General features: G+C 42.8%; 1 protein-coding gene across 12 annotated transcripts in view; it reads left to right on the forward strand.

The window, feature by feature from the left end:
* The window catches only part of AMBRA1 (autophagy and beclin 1 regulator 1), a 168,570-nt gene that overhangs the window by 67,898 nt on the left and 81,905 nt on the right, over window positions 1-18,767 (forward strand). For all 12 annotated transcript variants that reach the window (XM_058527045.1, XM_058527033.1, XM_058527040.1 and 9 more), the window contains 2 exons: window positions 5,876-5,956; window positions 6,633-6,733. In XM_058527045.1, the coding sequence (XP_058383028.1) occupies window positions 5,876-5,956; window positions 6,633-6,733 (182 nt within the window). The remainder of the gene's footprint in view (window positions 1-5,875; window positions 5,957-6,632; window positions 6,734-18,767) is intronic.

Consider the following 18,767-nt stretch of genomic DNA (forward strand, 5'->3'; position numbering starts at 1 on the left):
ATTTCACTTACTTTATTTTTGTAGTGGTTGATTATTTTTGCCAGGTGAGCTTATGAAAGAGAAGGGTATAGGTCCTAAAGTAGGACCATCTCTAGGTGTACTTGGGAGAAAGGCAAATAAATGCACATAGAGACATGTAACAGCATGGAGTATTTCAGGAATTCCCTTGTTGATAAGTATGTCTAGACTCTAAAGTCCCAGATATGTGGCAGGAGATGAGCCCCAAGAGTTAGAGTGGCACCAGATCTTAAGAGAGTCTTATGTGCCTTGCAGAGGAGGTGAACTTGATCCTGTGGGTGAGAGGAAGTTATTGAAGAGTTTTAAGCTATAGAATAACATGATCAGATTTTTACATAATATCATATAAGACAGACTGTAATAAGGTACTACTAAAGTACAGGGTAGCATTGTATGCAGGAAAGAGTATTTGGGGAGACGTGAGAAGGCTTTCTGGATTTTAGCTCTCATGAAGACTGCATCGGACTGTGATGAATTGATGTGGAGGGTGGGGGTAGGGAAGGAGATTCTAGACAAAGGGCATAGCTGAAGCAAAAGCCCAGAGACAGAAGATTTGCAGAGTTTGTTCAGGGACCCTGAAGAAATCTGTGGCTAGTGCTGTGGGAGTGTTGTAATTTGAGAAAGAAGATCAGAAAGGCCTGGAATGCCTGCCTGAGAAGTTTTTATTTTTATTTGGGGGCAGCCATTATTCAATATGTATTTTAGGCAGCTAACTCTGACAGCACTCCTTAGGGTGACCTGAAGTGGCAAATGTATGGATGCAGGAAAACCAGTTAGAAAGCAGTGGGTGAAATACAGGAGAGAACCTATGAGGACTGAATGTTAAGTATTGGGTGTAAGAGGCCTTGGTATTTTCTAAGAGTGGAGACTTTGTGAATGTTCCCGGGGGAATGAGCTGTCTGAGAGCTCAGTTATTGTGCTTTCTATTTCTCCAAATAAAGTGTTGCCCAAGTCTTTTTTTACGCTTACTGGAACCAATTTTGAACTAAGTTTATAAAATAGCAAGTGACTCCTGGAACAGCCGTGATTGGAACTGGGATCACTTGTCAGTGTCCGTGTCAGTGCCCACTGGCCTGATGACTATTGTCTAGGGAATAGCCCTGAGGCCTAGTTTTGGTTGAGCATGTGATTTGTCTGTGATTTGTGTTTGATCATGGGCAAGTCTGTCTCCCACCCTAGGCCTCAATGTCTGATCTGTAAAATCAGATTAGATAATCTCTGAAGTTTATTTTAGCCTGAAAGCTCTTGGATCTTTGTTAGAACTAACTACCTTAGAAGAATTTCCCTTGTACTCAGCAGAGGTAGAAGAATTAAGACCCTCCAAAAAGTGAGGCAACTTCCTGAGGATTAGGAATAGGATTTCTGGTACCTGTAGAGCCCCAATATATGTATAAAATATATACCTACCTGAATTCTCTTTACTGAGGATTTCGAGCCTATTGCTTAGATATTGCTCGGCAACTTTAGAATTAGTACTCTTTGGCAAGTAAAATGCATATGACTGTTTATTATGAGTGATGCAGAAGAAGAGAAAGAAAATGGAATATGCCTGGATCCAAAAGGAAGAATTAAATAGCCAGGAGGGGAGAAAGGGCAAAGGAGGACATCACCACTTAGAGATATATGTTTATTTTTATAATGTAAAATACACAGTAGGAATATGGATTTGTATAATATATACAGATGAAATTAAAGGTAGAATAAAGGGAGGAGAGAAATTCGTAAATGGTAATTATCTGTTATATTACTGTTCCTTGGAGAAAAATTAAGGCTCTGCAGTTCTAAGAGACCTATGCAATTAGGTATCCGCTATGAGTAATATCAGCTGGGCCTTTGCCTGCCTCCCAGAAATCTAAGCCCTCGCACGTGCACAGTCCTTGGCAGTAGAGGCTGGAGCCACAGTTTCCTACTAACAGTGCTCAAGTAAGGAAAGGACTTGGCCAGGATCACTGTGCCATCCAGGGACAGGAGTACCAGCCGGGCCTTCTATTGTCTGGAGATTGAGTAGAAACAGAAGAGCATAGGGAAACAAATATTTTTTTAGTATTCTCATTTTCAGCAAAGTCAACTGTGTGTTGTCAAGAGGACAGTGGCCTTTTGAGCTTTTTGCTGCAAGAGCTTCATTTATAAAGGCTAGAATCAGAGCCATTTGTCGCTGAGGAGCAATGACAACCTGACTGTCTGGTCAGGATTCAGACAGCAGTCTGTAGGTGTATTTTTCATTCCTTTAAATTACAGCCTCTCTCTGAGGCAATTAATCCCAGGCATTTCACAAGAGTTGCTGCTGTGTTTCTCCCTTGTTCCAGAGATACATTTTCTTGTATTCGGCACTTGTCTTGGGTGCTTGATTGTTTGAAAGGTGTTTTTTCCTTATAAAATCTTTTATAAGAAAATCTTATTTTTTTTCACTCTGCTTCCCGAATACCCCTCTGAGAGTTAATCAGAGATGCACAGAGTTCAACAACTGGGAAGGCCATTAATAACTCAGCCAGCTTCTATCCTGCTGGCTTAAAGGCAGCTTCTGGCTGATGAAACTGATGAGGATTTCTTTGGTGTTTCCCTGAAAAGTATTCTGTGAGAAAGAGTCCTCCTGTGATGGGGGAGCAGTACCGGCATATTTGCATACTCTGGTCTTCACTATTTTGTTTTTTAAGCCCCCCCTTGAAAAGAGCATAGGCTGTGTTATATTAGGCCCCAGTATTTAGCACCCTCCACTGTTCCTAAGGTGAACTGTCTCTCTGGGTCTGTCTTTCTCCCACTGTTCGTCTGGCAAACATCTTCCAGTACACTCATATTCAGTCTCTACCTGACTAATTTTGCCTCCTTCATTTTGTGGAGCCTTGCTTCATGTTGATCTTTTATCAGCACTGAAATGAGTGGCAGAGTCTGTGTAGTTTTCTGAATACAACATTATTTTAAGTACTTTTAATTCCTTTGCTCTTTTCTTGGAACTTTTACCACTCTCTCTCCTCCCTTGTTTCTACCCTCCCGCACCCCCGACCCCCAAAGATATCCTATGCATTGAAATTTATTTCCCCATCTCAACTGCTTATTTCTGAATCTCCCTTCTTTCTAGACTGTAGAATCCAGAGGCATTAGTTGCTCTTTTCACCTCTGGTTTATTAGGAGCTCTGCCTTTAGTCAGGGGTTTTTGTGTGTCAGTACTAAAACCTAGGGCCTTTTTCCCTCTTCTTGCCTAACTTGTCCTTTGGTTGGATATTCTGACCTTTTGCCACCTTTCCGATTCCTGTTTTCAAGGTTTTTCCTAGTCAGTAAATGTTTGAGCTGCTTTTGTTATAGGCTGTTTTCTCCTAGATGTCTTTGTTTTTTTCTCCCTTAGGCAGCATTTCATTTGTATGTTCACCATGCTTCACATTTTTCTAATCATTCTGGGTCCCATTCTGTCATTTCTCCTACTTTGCTAGAGTTCTCAACATTTTCAATTTGAAGTCTTCTCAACATTTTATTGAGATGCCATTTAGCTTCTGCTTTCCCCCATTGTTAGTCAAGATGTTAAGCTGAGGACCAGCAGGTACATCTCCACTTACTTAATATATTGCCTCTTTCATGGTGCCTGTTGTAACCGTCAGTCTGAGACTGCTTGTCTCTGAGCCAGCTGATCTCATTCTTACTTTCCTATGTGTATATCCTCCGGTAATCTCTAAATACTGTGAAGCCATTATCTCTGGCTGTGTTCCCCCTCCCCCCTTTTTTTTTAATGGAGGGAGAACCTGAATCAGAAAGAAGTTGATGGTTTTTAGGTTTTAATAACAGTGAAAAGAGGCTTGTGAAATGTGTCGTAGGAGCCCAGATTTTTCCCCAGCTCTGGTGTTTGTCTGTTTTTCTAAGTTATCTTTTTGTGTCCTTTCACCCAGCTCTGTGTCGTCTTTGGGCACTGGCAACTGCTGAGCAGTACTGTCTAGTGTACTGGCTTCTCCTTCCCCGCTCCCTCTGCTAACACCAGAGAGAGTACCGTTTGTTGTCCTGAGGGAGAGGGATCTTTGGACCTTGCAGAAGCATTATCTACTCCACAGTGTGGTAGCTGTGGAATAAAGTAATTGGATCTGTCCCATGATGCTTCTTTCTATGGCTTAGTTTTCAACCTTGTGAAGCTTAGGACCCTTTTTTTTTTCCTTAGGACTCTTTTTAACTTCAAAATGTTTTCCATCTCCTCTCATAATTAGTTGTATTTTTAGTGCTCGTTGATAAGTAAAATATGCTATTATGAAAAGCTATCATGAATTTACTTGTACTTTTAAATGAATTGGTACTTTGATCACAACTTGAAACTACATATATTTGAAAAGTAATAATATGCTTAATTTGGGAGCTATCTTATTTGTTTGACATTCAGTTATTCCTTGTGTACATGTGGCTCCCAAGACCTTATAATAATTTATGGGCTTGCCAGAGCTGCAGTCTGCTGGTCAGGAACTTCTGATTTCATTGTTCTTTTTAATCCCCCTTTTACTTTCCATATGGTCTAATCTCTGTTTCTCCTTGCCTCTTCCTTCAACTGTAGAGTTGCAAGTCAAAGAAATATGATATGTTAAGGAAAACAATAGTATGCTTTCTCTTTTGGGAAAATAAAAACCAAGTACTGACTTTTAATGGATCAGCTTCCAATATCCCTGGTATTGATTTATCTCTTAATGCTCAGCATCCAATTCCACCAACATATAAAAACTTTCCTAGGCTTTCATTTCTGGCTTGTAAAGCTCCCAGGGGTCCATTCAGAAGCCGAAGTGTTGTCTTAACTTTGGTTCCAGGGCAAGTTTGAAGATTATCTCATTAAGCTGAAGACAATCCAGAGGGAGAATTCAGAAAATATCTCGAATCAAGCTCTCAGAGTTTCTTTATTTTGTGGAGTTGGTTAAGCAGCTGATTAACTGCTCTGTCCAGCCAATGCCCTTTGGCTTATTCTTCCTTTGATGCATTGCAAACTAAGCCATGTGAAGTCCCTGTCCTCTCTTTTCTTGTAGGAAGCAGCGAAGTGTAGTGGAAAGAGTAAGGGCTGCAGAGTCAAATAGATATTCCTTGAATTCTGCCTCAAGTTACTGGTTGTGTGACCTTGGGCTTTGCTTCTCTGGTCCTTAGTTTCCTTATCTGTAAAACAGAAGTAATAATACCTCGTAGGATAGCTAGGAGGATTAAATGGGATAACATATTAATAACTTTTGTATTAGAACTTAGTAGATATTTAATAAATGGTGGTTATTGCTATTGCTTTAACAGAGCATAAAGAAAACACCTAGACTTTTTTCTCAAATGACCTGGCTTAGGATTGTATTGTCTAATATTCTTCATCATTGTCAATATTTCAGTCTCTGAGAGAAGGAACTGCCTAGTCTTTTTCTCGTGTTGTTTTTCTTTCACTTATCAGTGATGTTTTCCACACCAAGGACCTAAACAGATTCATTTAAAGATAACCATTTGCTGAATGAAATTGATGGGGGAGTTTTTCTCTTTTCAAGATCCTCACAAGCCAAAGTTTCTCGTTATCTTTCAATCTAGAAAAAAGAAGTTTATATATATCCATTGCAGATCCCTTAGAAGATCTAAACTTGGCTTCAATTTCAGGTGCTGCAGGGTTCAGAGACCACGTTGTCAAGAAAAATCTTCCTCCTTCTTACTGAACTGTTAGTAAATGCTCATAAATCTTGTAGTTGAGGTACTCCAGAAATGCAGTATATTAGTGTGCCACCCAAATTAGTAAGCAACCAGATGACTAGTTTCTCTGGGGTCTTCACCTAAGTGTAGGAATTTAGCTTGGCGGATGTTTGTCTTTGAGCTGGTGGCTGATTCTGCTTTAGTGACTCTCTTATGTGACTCTTTGTGACTCTCTTGTTTTCTCCAGGGACAATGGTGACAGATCCAGGCACCGAGCTCCACGCAATGCCCGGATGTCTGCACCTTCACTTGGACGCTTTGTCCCAAGGTAAGAACTAGGTAGTTGGGCCAGCCCCGTGGCTTAGCAGTTAAGTTTGCGTGCTCCGCTGCTGGCGGCCCAGGTTCGGATCCTGGGCGTGCACCGACGCACCGCTTCTCCAGCCATGCTGAGGCCACGTCCCACATACAGCAACTAGAAGGATGTGCAACTATGACATACAACTATCTACTGGGGCTTTGGGGGAAAAATAAATAAATAAATAAAATTATAGAACTAGGTAGTCAGTTTTTATGAGAGACTTTTATGAGGGAGGCTTTATGAGAGCCTGGGATTTAGTTTTTAAACCTAAATCTAGTTTAAAACCTAGTTTTAGTTTCTGGTCTTTGGATTTCCATATCTGAATTATTTCCTAGTGAGCCCACCATCCAACCCTGCTGCCTAAAGTCTTGACAGAAGCTGATTGTCCACAATAAAAAGAGACAGAAAAGTGGCATTGGGAGCATCCTGTTCAAGATTAGAAGCCCTGAGAAACTTTAGAAGAAATATCAGGAAGGAGATCTGTGAAAGGACAAATCCTAGGAATTTTTACTCTGCTCAGGGCTGCTGTGGATTCCTAGGCTTGATGAATCCCTTAGTCTTGATTGTTGAGAGTAGGTGGATAGTATGTCTGCTTTGTTTTATGGTCGTCTTTAGTAGGCTTTTCACATGTGATTCCTTTTTGTAGGCGTTTCTTGCTGCCTGAGTACTTGCCTTATGCTGGGATTTTTCATGAACGTGGACAGCCTGGCCTGGCTACTCACTCTTCTGTTAACAGGGTCCTGGCAGGTAAGGAAGTGTTTCTTTGGATTTTGAAGTTTTGAAGGGGCAGGGAGCCAGATAAAGCTTTCCCCTCATTTACCTATGTCAATGTGATGGCATCTTGGCATCTGGCTGAAAACTCTGTTTTGAGGTCTTGTACTCAGTTCCTTACTTCAAGGCAGAAAACTGCAGGATTGACGATAACTGTTTCTCTTGCCCATTCCTACTTCCTTCAAATGTCTTTAAAAAAATCTTTTTTTTTAACTATTTGTTTCTTAATCCAGCAATTAGGTTCTGGCCGTGCTTTTAATTGAATGATAAAAGTGTGCTGTTCATGTTTTGGTTGGTGAGATCCTCATGAACCAGATCCTGTGATTTAATTAGGAGCTTAATGCACACCTCTCCAACAACCCTTTGCTGCTGCCAGCAGATGGAGTTTCCAGGCACTGTGGAATCTTCCATAGAAGGAAGAGGAAAAGAGACCCGTAGAGCTGGCTCAGAAATCTCCACAGAACAGAAAATGGGCTGGACAAACCCAGCTGAGGCAGTGTTATGATGGCTGAATAGCTTAGTGACCAATGGTTTTGGGCTAAGATGCATGATATGACTGGGCTTTGAGACATAGTGTGTGCTGCTGGCTCTGTGCAGTCTCTAGAGGAGGAAACAAAGCAGAATTCTATTTTTTTCTGACAAAAGTTGTTTCCTCATCACACTTCTGCACCTTCCCCCCACCTCCACTGCCAACTTGTAAATTTATGTATGTGAAGGCATAAAAGGTATAAAAATCAAGCTGCATTTAGGTGTATCTTTAATAAGCATCTTCATTAAAAATTTTTTTGGAAAGTCTGGGCCATGTAGTGGTTAAAGGTAGAAAGGGATCTGTGTGAGGCAGTGGTCCTGTCAGGCTAGGAGAATGTGATTTCTGACCAAGCTGCTGTGACAGCTGGTAAGCAGTGGGATCTGGCTTCTCCCTAGGTAGTACTATCTTTGACCCAATGTCAAGGCCTAGAAATCCCAGAAGCCTCAAATGGTTTCTCTGCTGAACACCAGGACTTCGTAGGCTCAGGCTTGGTGTGGAGCAAACTACGCCATGGTCTCCTGACAGCCTCCATCTGAGGAGGGCACTCGCTCTGGTTGGTAAACAGACCCCGTGGCTCTGTGCCTTTCTGTGCTTGGTGCTTCTCTGTGGCTTGGCTGATGGCATGTGGAAGGTCCTCACTGGCAGATAATCAGTTGCTGCCAGGCAATACTACAGAGCTCTTCTCCACCCTTCTTTGTTCCGGACGTCTGCCTCCACTACCCCACACAGCACCTCCTGCTTCGCTACTGTTGGAAAATCTCTGTTTCCTTGGCATTTAGCTTTTTTGGAACGGCTGTATGTTGTTTTTTCCCTCCTTTGATCTAATAACTCTGCCTGCATTTCCTGTTCCCTACTTTATGCCCAGAGGTCTGACCCCAAATGGCCCAATGTCACTTATGGATACCTTTGAATATAGGGGTTATGTTTCAGCAGACAGTTGTTTACAGATATGAAATCTGCTGAGAAAAGTTCTCTAACAAAGGATGCAGAGTACCTCGAGGGGAAGGAGATCTAGACTCTCAAGAACCTCACTCTCTAGTTAGATTAGCAGATGGTGTCCATTCACAATGAAACTAGTTTCTCTCATTTTCTCAAGATACATGTTACCGAGTGCCTATTGTCTTCTCTTAAAAGTCCTCATCAGGGCCGGCCCCGTGGCATAGCGGTTAAGTGCGCGCGCTCAGGTTTGGATCCTGGGCACGGACCTACGCACCACTTGTCAGGCCACGCTGTGGCGGCGTCCCACATAAAGTGGAGGAAGATGGGCATGGATGTTAGCTCAGGGCCAGTCTTCCTTGGCAAAAAGAGGAAGATTGGCATGGATGTTAGCTCAGGGCTGATCTTCCCCACGGGGAAAAAAAAAAATCCTCGTCATTTGTAGATATTTGGATGTCCCTCCAGATTCTATTGACCATTCTGTTACTTTTTTTCCTCTTGAGAAAATTCCAATTATAATAATAATGGCAACCAAAAAAGCCTAAGAGTTATTGAGCACTTGCTGTAGTAGGGAGTGTTTTAAGTGCTTTTCCCTGTCATATTTCATTTCTTCTCACAGTAATCCTGAGAAGGAGCTGTTGTCTAGTTAACAGTGGAGGGAACTAAGGCCCAGCAGGCTGACTCGCCCAGAGTGATGCAGCAGAGGGGCCAGAACTGAACCAGGCAGTGGGACTCCAGAGCTTCCTAGTCTGCCTCCCCACAGTTATTTTAGAGGACAGGGCATCAAAATAGCATTCTTCTTCTAGGGTCTTAATCTAGAAGAGGGAAAGAGTTCCCAGGGAACTTGGCTGATTTTCAGGGTTTTTCTTATTTGTTTTAGTTCCTCTGTTTTTAGGGGTTTCTAGACATAACTTTTTATGACCCAGTGGTGCTTGCTGAGGAAAATCTCATTAATGTAACAGCGCTTTCCCAAGCCTTCTTGCCCTCCTGGACACAGATATTTTGCTTTTTATTAAACTTACTTGTGATCATGTAATAGAGCTGCTATAGTAATGGCTTTCGAAGTGAAAGACAAATTGGCCTTTTAGCAGTAAGCACTCCCAATTTTCCTGAAAAGGCACTTTCTCTTGTATGATTGGAATGAGGTTGTGATGGTCTCAGAACAGTTACATTCAACAGGTATTGCTTCTGCACGTATGTGCCAGGCACTGTTCTAGGCTACCAAAGTGAAGAAGATGGACATGACCCCTGCCTTCCTGTAGCTCTAAATCCAGGTGGTTGGCCATACCTCAGTCTTGCCGTTTGGCTCTTAGCTCCAGACATAAAGTGGAGCCCTTTGTATGGTGAGTGGCTTTTTGCAGGGTGATGCATGGAAATTTGGCAGACTGGGAGAGACAAAGCATATACACAGCTGTAGTTTTAGGAGGCGTGACCGGTGCTCTGGTGGCAAATGAGTCTCCAGTGGACCCTAGCCAAAGCCATTTGGAATCTTCAACAAAAATGGGTTTGTAGAAAATTAAGATCCATTCTGCCCACTTCCTCCCACATGAGCCTTGAGGGTGATAATAGATAAGAGAAGCTCCTACAGAGAAGTGTTTTGATTGTTAATCTTCATCTTTTCCACTATATCTTGGTGCCTTCCCCACAATTCTGTAGTTTCCTGGTGGCCTCCAGTCACCCATCAACCCACGCCATGCCCCTTCTTCAGCAACACAAATTCTGAACCTGTACTTAAAGAGGTATAAATACATTTAAAGCTATGGCAACTCTGTCACATATATTTTTGGGGATTTGGGGAAACAGGCAAAAGTCTGGGGAGCTCCCCCTGCTGACTTTTTAGCAGACAGCTCTAGCTCTGTGTAGTAACAGCAACTGATAATAAAGAAGGAAATGAAGTTAATGACTGCCTGCTGTGGGACAGGTACTGTCCTAAGTGCTTTCTCATATGTTATCGCCTTTAATCATTATGACAACTCTGTAAAGTAGATGGTGCATTTCCATTCTGCAGGGAACAAAACTGAGGTTCAGAAAAGTTATATCACTTGCCCAGTATAACACAGTGAGAGGCAGACCTGGAACTTTAAACCAGGTCTGTCTGCCTGACTCATAATAATCTATTCTGTCTTCTATGCCATGTTTTGCCTGAGTTCAAGTGGGGAGTATTTGCCAAAAGCTTTTTAAGCTTATAATATTTTTCTGCATGTTTGAGGCCTCATAAAAGTGAAATGAGAAGCTCTGGCATTTGACATCTTTCTGGTAATTACTGGAAGAAAAAAAAACTTGTGAGGGATAGAGACTTGGGTAATGTAGGGTATTAGTTATCTGTCCTGCCTAATCTTTTTGACTTCAATCCTAATGAGCATCTGCTCCCAGCAGATGTGGGCCTGATGTACTTAATTCAGTATTTTGATTAAAATCAATGGGAGGTGTCAGGATTTTCTTGCTCCTAGCCACAGGTAATTGGGTCCTGGTCAAGTGTCCTGGGCTAGAGATGGCTTTGTGCTCAGTCATCCTAATTTCTCTTATGATTTCTTCTTCTTTTTTTTGCTGAGGAAGATTGACCCTGAGCTAACATCTGTTGCCAGTCTTTCTCTTTTTTGCTTGAGGAAGATTCGCCCTGAGCTAACATCTGTGCCAGTCTTCCTCTATTTTATATGTGGGTCGCTGCCACAGCATGGCTGCCGATGAGTGGTGTAGGTCTGTGCCTGAGAACCAAGCCTGGGCTGCCAAAGTGGAGCACGCTGAACTTAACCACTAGGCCATGGGGCTGACCCCCATCTTATGATTTCTTCTTTGACCCATTAGTTGTTTAGGGGTGTGTTCTTCAATTTTCACATATTTATGAATTTCTTTCTGTTGTTGATTTATTTAATTTCATTGTGGTCTAAGAACATACTTTGTGTGATTTCAGTTATTTTAAATTTATTGAGGGGCTGGCCGGGCGGCACAAGCGGTTAAGTGCACGCGCTCTGCTTCGGCAGCCTGGGGTTTGCAGGTTCGGGTCCCAGGCACACACCGACGTACCGCTTGTCAAGCCGTGCTGTGGCAGCATCCCATATAAAGTAGAGGAAGATGGGCCTGGATGTTAGCTCAGGGCCAGTCTTCCTCAGCAAAAAACGAGTATTGGCATCGGATGTTAGCTCAGGGCTGATCTTCCTCTCACACACACACACACACAAATAAATAAATTTATTGAAACTCGTTTTATGGCTTCACACATGGTCTGTCCTGGAGAATGTTACCTGTGTGCTTGAGAAGAATGTGTATTCTGTTGTTGCGTAGAGTGCGGTACATGCCAGGGAGATCTGCTTGGTTGATAGTGTTGTTCAAGTTTTATATATTCTTGCTGATTTTCTGTCTAGTTGTTCTATCCCTTATTAAGAGTGGAGTATTGAAATTTCCAATTATTATTACTGAATTGTACATTTCTCCCATCAGTTTTCTCAGTTTTTGCCTCATATATTTTGAGACCTTGTTGTTAGGTACTTATATGTTTGTAATTTTTATACCTTCCTGATGAATTAACTCTTTTTATCATTATAAAATATACCTCTATTTCTAGTAATGTCCCTTTGTCTTCAATTATAATTTTTCTTATATTAATATAGCTACTTCAGATCTTTTATGGTTGTTGATTGCATGATATGTCTTTTTCCATTCTTTTACTTTCAGCCTTTTTTTCTGTGAGGAATATTAGCCCTGAGTTAACATCCGATGCCAAGCCTCCTCTTTTTTCTGAGGAAGAGTGGCCCTGGGCTAACATCCATGCCCAACTTCCTCTACTTTATATGGGACGCCACCACAGCATGGCTTGACAGGTGGTGCATCGGTGCACGCCTGGGATCCAAACCTGCAAACTCCGGGCCGCTGAAGCAGAGCACGAGCACTTAACTGCTATGCCACTGGGCCAGTCCCTGGATCTTATTTTTTATCCAGTCTGACAACCTCTGCCTTTTGATAATTTTATTTATTTTTTTTTTCCCCCAAAGCCCCAGTAGATAGTTGTATGTCATAGCTGCACATCCTTCTAGATGCTGTATGTGGGACGCGGCCTCAGCATGGCCGGAGAAGCGGTGCGTCGGTGCGCACCTGAGATCCGAACCCGGGCCACCAGCAGCGGAGCGCACACACTTAACCGCTAAGCCACGGGGCCGGCCCAACCTCTGCCTTTTGATTGGATTGTTTAGTCCATTCACATTTAATGTTATTGATAGTTGGATTTTTGTCTGCCATTTTGCTGTTTGTTTTCTGTATTTCTAATGTCTTCTTGGTTCCTCCGTTTTTCCTTTCCTGACTTATTTTGTATTAAGTGGATATCTTCTTATGTACCATTTGAATTCCTTCATTGATTTTTAAACTATGTTTTATCAGGATCTACTTCAGACTTATACAGACTTAATTCTGGTAAGATACAGAAACTTTGCTCCACTATAGCTCAACATAGTGTTATAATTATGACTTTACATAATCTCATGTCCCAGGCGTCCTTCTGTTTGTTGCCTGTTGTGGGTAAAACAGAGCTACCCCTGTCTTAAAAGTAAGAATTTACTTTTCTTTTCTTTGTTAACTTTATTTTTGGTTGTCTTTTGCCCCCTCATCTCTTTTAAAAACACCAGTCCTCTCTCTTAGATGTTTCCCGCTTCCCTGGTATCTTAGGGAATTACTTTCAGGAGGCCTGTCTAGTCTAATTTGGCTAACTAGAGTGGCCATCTGGGCCCTCAGGCTTGCTGACTTTTAGGAATTAGCCTGATTTCTCAACCTGATATCAGCTCTCTAATATAATAAATTGCTTAATTACTGTATACCAGATCGTCACTTGAATTGGCAAATCTGGGAAAGATGAATAGTAGTGAATACAGTTGAGGGCCATCATGGTATACTTAAATGAGTATGAACAGAAATGAATAATAATTCTGCTGTTAGACCCCTTATCTTTTTGGCTGGACCCTTTATCTCCATGTCCTGTACCTCTCTGGTATCCAGTAGCCAGGCAAATAAAGTGAGTGGCACATTCCAACTCAACATCAATTAAGATGGCTGTTCATAAACCCCAGATAAATGGACAATTAATGGTGGTGGTACTAGCTAGGGCTGCTTTAATAATTAACCCAATTACCTTTCATCCTGCTCCAGTGTATAAGTCCAGATGAAAGTGAAGATGATAAGGGGCTGGCTTGGTTGCCCAGGAAACAGAGAAGTAAATGCAACACTCCTCCCAGAGAACCCAGCCTTCCCAGATGCCCTACAGCACCCAGGGCCTTTTACTTATTTGGTGTCCACCGATCACTGGAGTATCCATGTCCTCTCTACCCCACCCCTTTACTGCATCTCCTTATACCACTAGAGAAAGGTGTGCTTATTGAGAACCTGGGTCCCAGTTTTGAAGCTGAATTGCCTGTGCTTCTTCAGGCTTTTCTAGAGGAAGATATTGGGCCTTGTCAATAAACTTTTCTGTCCCTTTTATATTATGTGACTAAGATTTTCTGGCCTCCATCTCTCTTCCCCCAGGAAATTTCCTCTTGATATTTCCACACTGATGCTTTACACCTGTGCCCTTTCTGTACTGTCATTTTGAAATGTCCGTAGCACTTTCTAAATGCTTAGCATTTTCCAAGGCACTTTGGGTCTTAGAAAATAATTAAATAGTTCTGCCCTCAGAGAGTTTACAGTCTAGCCAGGGAGTGGTCTGGTTTTCTGTATTTTGTTTTAGCCCTGCCGTTAAAAATTTAATAATTCCCCTAGGACTTTAACTGCCAATCCTTTTGGATTAGCTAAGGAGGATGCAGCTCAAACCTGAGCTTTGACCAAGGATTTATGTCTTTTGGTACAGTTTGAAGAAACTCTGAATGTGTCCCCATTCATGTTTTGAATGGGTCTGTGAGCATGAGTGAGTGGAGCTCAGGAAGGACAGCTGCCATTTGCAGTGTATAGTCGGCTTGAGAGGCAACATAACAAAGTGTTTAAGAGTTTGGGCCCCCCAGCCAGCCTGTCTAGGTTTAAATATTCATTCTGCTACTTCCTAGCAATGTAATCTTGGTTAATTTATTTCACCTTTTTTGGGACTCAGTTTCTTCATCTGTGAAATGGGCATTAGTATAGTATCTAGCTCATAGGATTGTTTTGAGGATTAAATGAGTTAAAATATGTGAAACAGGGCCGGCCCTGTGGCTTGGTGGTTAGGTGCGCACGCTGCGATGCTGGTGGCCCGGGTTCGGATCCCGGGTGCGCATTGAGGCACCACTTCTCCGTCCATCCTGAGGCTGAGTCCCACATACAGCAACTAGAAGGATGTGCAGCTATGACATACAACTATCTACTGGGGCTTTGGGGGGAAAAAATAAAATAAATAAAATCTTTAAAAAAAAAAATATGTGAAACACCTAGAACAGTATTTTTGGCAAACAATAAGTGTTCAGTAGATGTTAGCTATTATCGTTATTATGATTTTTTTTTTTTTTTTGGTGAGGAAGATTGGCCCTGAGCTAACATCTGTGCCCATCCTCCTCTATTTTGTTTATGGGACACCACCACAGCATGGCTTGATGAGCAGTGTGTGAGTCTGTGCCCGGGATCCAAACCCATGAACCCCAGGCCATGGAAGCAGAGTGTGCAAACTTAACCACTATGCCACCGGGCCAGCCCCTTTTTATGACTTTTATTATAAATCTTGGGGGCCAGTATGAGTTAGAGCCATATCATTCTTTTCACTGACTATAACCTTGCTGATCTCTCACTATTCTTCTGCCTTCCTCTACCCCATGGTGCTCTTCCTGGGTTCAAAGCAGGGCTTTCTCTCCTTTGCTATGATCAGTGAGTTGAAAAAACTGGGAGCTTGTGCTCGTTGGCACCCACAGATGGTAACCTGAAGATCCCTGTGTTGATAGTCAGACAAGCTAAGGTGTCCACTGTTGCCTGTAGTTATGTCACCAAGGGGGTAAGAGTAGGGGAGTCACGATGTCTGCATTTGAAAAATCCTCTTCTGTCCCCATGAGAACCCGTACCGATGAAATAAGCATCTACTCAGCAGACCAAGTGCTTGCTCCTATGTAACCATGGCAACGTGGATTCTCAAAGTGTAGTTCCTGGACCAATAGCATCAACATCACTTGGGAACTTCTTACAAATGCACATTCTTGGCCCCTCCTTCAGACCCACTGAATCAGAAACTGGTTGTGGGGCCTAGGAATTTGTGTTTTAAAGAATCTTCTGGGGGATCCTGGTGTGCTTGGAAATTTGAGAACCACTGCTCTAGATTAACTCATTAAGCTAGGAACGAAGGCAGAGGCATGGGAAGAGATGACTTGTTTACACAGTAAGGGATGTGCATACCAGAATCCAAGATGTCTTGGGCCCAGTGAGCCCCTGGTATATAACTCTTCTTAATCTGGAGCTGTTAGTAATGGGGGAAAATGAATGAATTTTTAATTACCTACAGAGTGCTCAGCTCTGGTATACCAGCCATTTTGACTCTGTAAGCATTTATTGAGCTTCTGTTGTTTGCACGGTACCGTGTTAGGTATATGATAGTACCCAGATGAACAAGACATGATCTTTGCTCTCCATAAGCTTACCATCTACTGAGCAAGCCCAGTACACTCATAAACAGCTATAGGACAGTGGGTATTGTGCTAAATGCTAAAGTAGATGTATAAACAGAAAGCTGGCTGTGAGAGCTCAGAACCTTATAGCATTTCTGCAGCAGAAAATAGAAGCTTATTAAGCTTTTATGCTAGAACAACAGGTTCTTGTCAGCTCTGCTAGGAGTTTCATTCCTAGGAGACATTGACCTATAACCTTTCTTCTAACATTGTAACCAATTTCCCACCTATTCCCCTTCTTCCTCCCGAAAAAGAAATGTTAACGTGAACATATCTAGATTGAGACCCCACTATTTACCTGTACTTTATTTTTTTTTTTTTAATTTTTTTTTTTTATAATTTTACTTATTTATTTATTTTTCCCCCAAAGCCCCAGTAGATAGTTGTATGTCATAGTTGCACATCCTTCTAGTTGCTGTATGTGGGACGCGGCCTCAGCATGGCCGGAGAAGCGGTGCGTCGGTGCACACCCAGGATCCAAACCCGGGCCGCCAGCAGCGGAGCGTGCGCACTTAACCACTAAGCCACGGGGCTGGCCCCTTTACCTGTACTTTAATTTCTCTGTACTCTGGGGCTTCCGTAGACCTAGAGTGATCTCAAAGTTGATTAAGTCCTGTGGTTGTGTACTCCTTAGAAATGCTGTTCATTTTGAAGGTGCCAGCTGAAGATGCCCTCTAATCTATGATTACCCACTGTAATGCCAGAACTCTTTTACTCCTCTCTTCTTAGGTTATGATTGGTTTGTGCTATGCCATGTTTTTCAACTCCCTCAGAACAAATGATATAACAATATAGAAATCTACGGAGGAGATGTGAGGAAAGAAAAGACCAAATGTGAGGTCAAAGCCCGTATTTTCCAGTGGAGGCAGCAGCCAGACAGTCTCCTCTTTATTTAAGATTAGAGATCCTCTGCAACCCCTGGAAAGACTTGGAACAATCCTCTTTGGTGTCCCATCTACTCCATCAGTTTTTACCCAAGTGATCAACATGAATTCTGGTAGCTAATAACCCGTGCTAACCTTCCACCTCCTTCTTTTTAAAACTCTGAGCTCACATTGGCTTTTCTTTCTCTTTTTATGTCCTTAAGCAGTCTCATTTATTCCAAACTGGCTGGAAATGCCATGGGAGATGGCAGACAGCACCTCTCACCCTCTTTACCAAAGTAGAGCCAATCTGTGGGTGTTAATTTCCTTTCTTTAACACCTGCTGATCCACAAGGCCAGCTCTTCTCCAGGGTCCTTGTGCTGCTCAGCTGGAAGCCAAGAGCAAACATGGAGATCTTGGTATAAGCCGTGATGTGGAAAGAGGCACCTGTAGGTGGGTGACCAGGGACCTTTAGGAATGTTGAGACCTCCTGGGAGTGTTTCTTTTGGCTCGGAGTTGAGTGTCACCCCAGAGCCAGATAGTTACCCTTTAACCACAGTCTCTCATATTATAGGCTACTGAGGTGAGTCCCTGGGTTTATCATAAACCCAGCTCACTGCAGCTGTGTGCCATGCAAAAAGGGCCCAGCTTCATTCCTATTGTCTTGAGCTTCGTGGCTGTGTTCTTTAGGACTACCTGGCAAACAAACTCATGATTTTTTATTTTTTTTCTGTGAGGAAGATTAGCCCTGAGCTAACATCTGTCGCCAATCCTCCTCTTTTTGCTGAGGGAGACTGGCCTTGGGCTAACATCTGTGCCCATCTTCCTCCACTTTATATGGGATGCCGCCACAGCGTGGCTTGACAAGCGGTGCATCAGTGCGCGCCCAGGATCCGAACTCCGGGCCGGCGCAGCGGAGCGCGTGCACTTAATAGCTACGCCACCGGGCCAGCCCCCCAAACTCATGATTTTTGCTCTTATGGTTCATGGCTGGTGAAGCACAAGCCAAAAAATATTCCTTCCTAAGCAGAGAATTTAACTGGTCTAGACTACAAAGGAACAGAAGGAATGCTGGACAGGAGGTAAAAGGTTGAAGTGCTCACTAGGAACGAGGGTATTATTCAGAGAGGTGGGGTGTATTGTAGGTACGTGAGCAAAATGTATTATTTTCCTAAATAAATCTGGCTAGAAAGGTGAATTTTCTCCAGAATCTGCCATATGGCCCATGGCTGCTTTTGGTAATACTTGCTTGATTTTCCCAACAGCAAGATTTCACAACAGCCTATTGTAGTTTCCCTTGGACTAGTAACATAAATGAAAGGAATGACATGGAAATATCCACAGTCACTCCTGCCTATTAGAGTGAAGTTTTACCTAGGCAAATAGCTCAGAGACTGTGACAGTTCTATAGCAGCATTTAAAATTATCCAAAACATTTTGCCCCTCATACTGAACTGGCGAAAGCGGCTGTGGAAAGAAAGAACGTAGTGACTCAAGCTTGGACTTGACCATGAGCTAGTGTTAGATCACATTTGCAAAATGTAGTGCCTGTGGAATATGGTGCTTCAAATGTGCTAAAAAACGAACAGACAAAAAACACCCAGGGGAACTTATTATATGCCACGTACTGTTCTAAGCACTTCTCACATATTATAAGTCACTTAATCTTCACAACATTCCAGTGATGTCCAGTTACTACTCATTTTTACAGATGAGCAGACTGAGGCGTAGAGAGATGAAGTAGTTTGCCCAAGACCATAGCTGGTACTTGACAGAGTGGGAATTGGGACTCAAGCAGTCCGGCTGTATTCATTTGTTTATTTTTTGTGAGGAAGATCAGCCCTGAGCTAACATCCATGCCAATCCTCCTCTTTTTGCTGAGGAAGACTGGCCCTGGGCTAACATCTGTGCCCATCTTCCTCCACTTTATATGGGACGCTGCCAGAGCATGGCCTGACAAGCGGTGCATCGGTGTGCGCCCAGGATCCGAACCCGGGCTGCCAGCAGCGGAGCGCACACACTTAACCGGTACGCCACGGGGCCGGCCCCGAGTCCGGCTTTAGATTGGGACTTTTCAAACAGA

This window comes from Diceros bicornis, chromosome 31 (assembly GCF_020826845.1).
Source record: "Diceros bicornis minor isolate mBicDic1 chromosome 31, mDicBic1.mat.cur, whole genome shotgun sequence".
Taxonomy (NCBI): domain Eukaryota; kingdom Metazoa; phylum Chordata; class Mammalia; order Perissodactyla; family Rhinocerotidae; genus Diceros; species Diceros bicornis.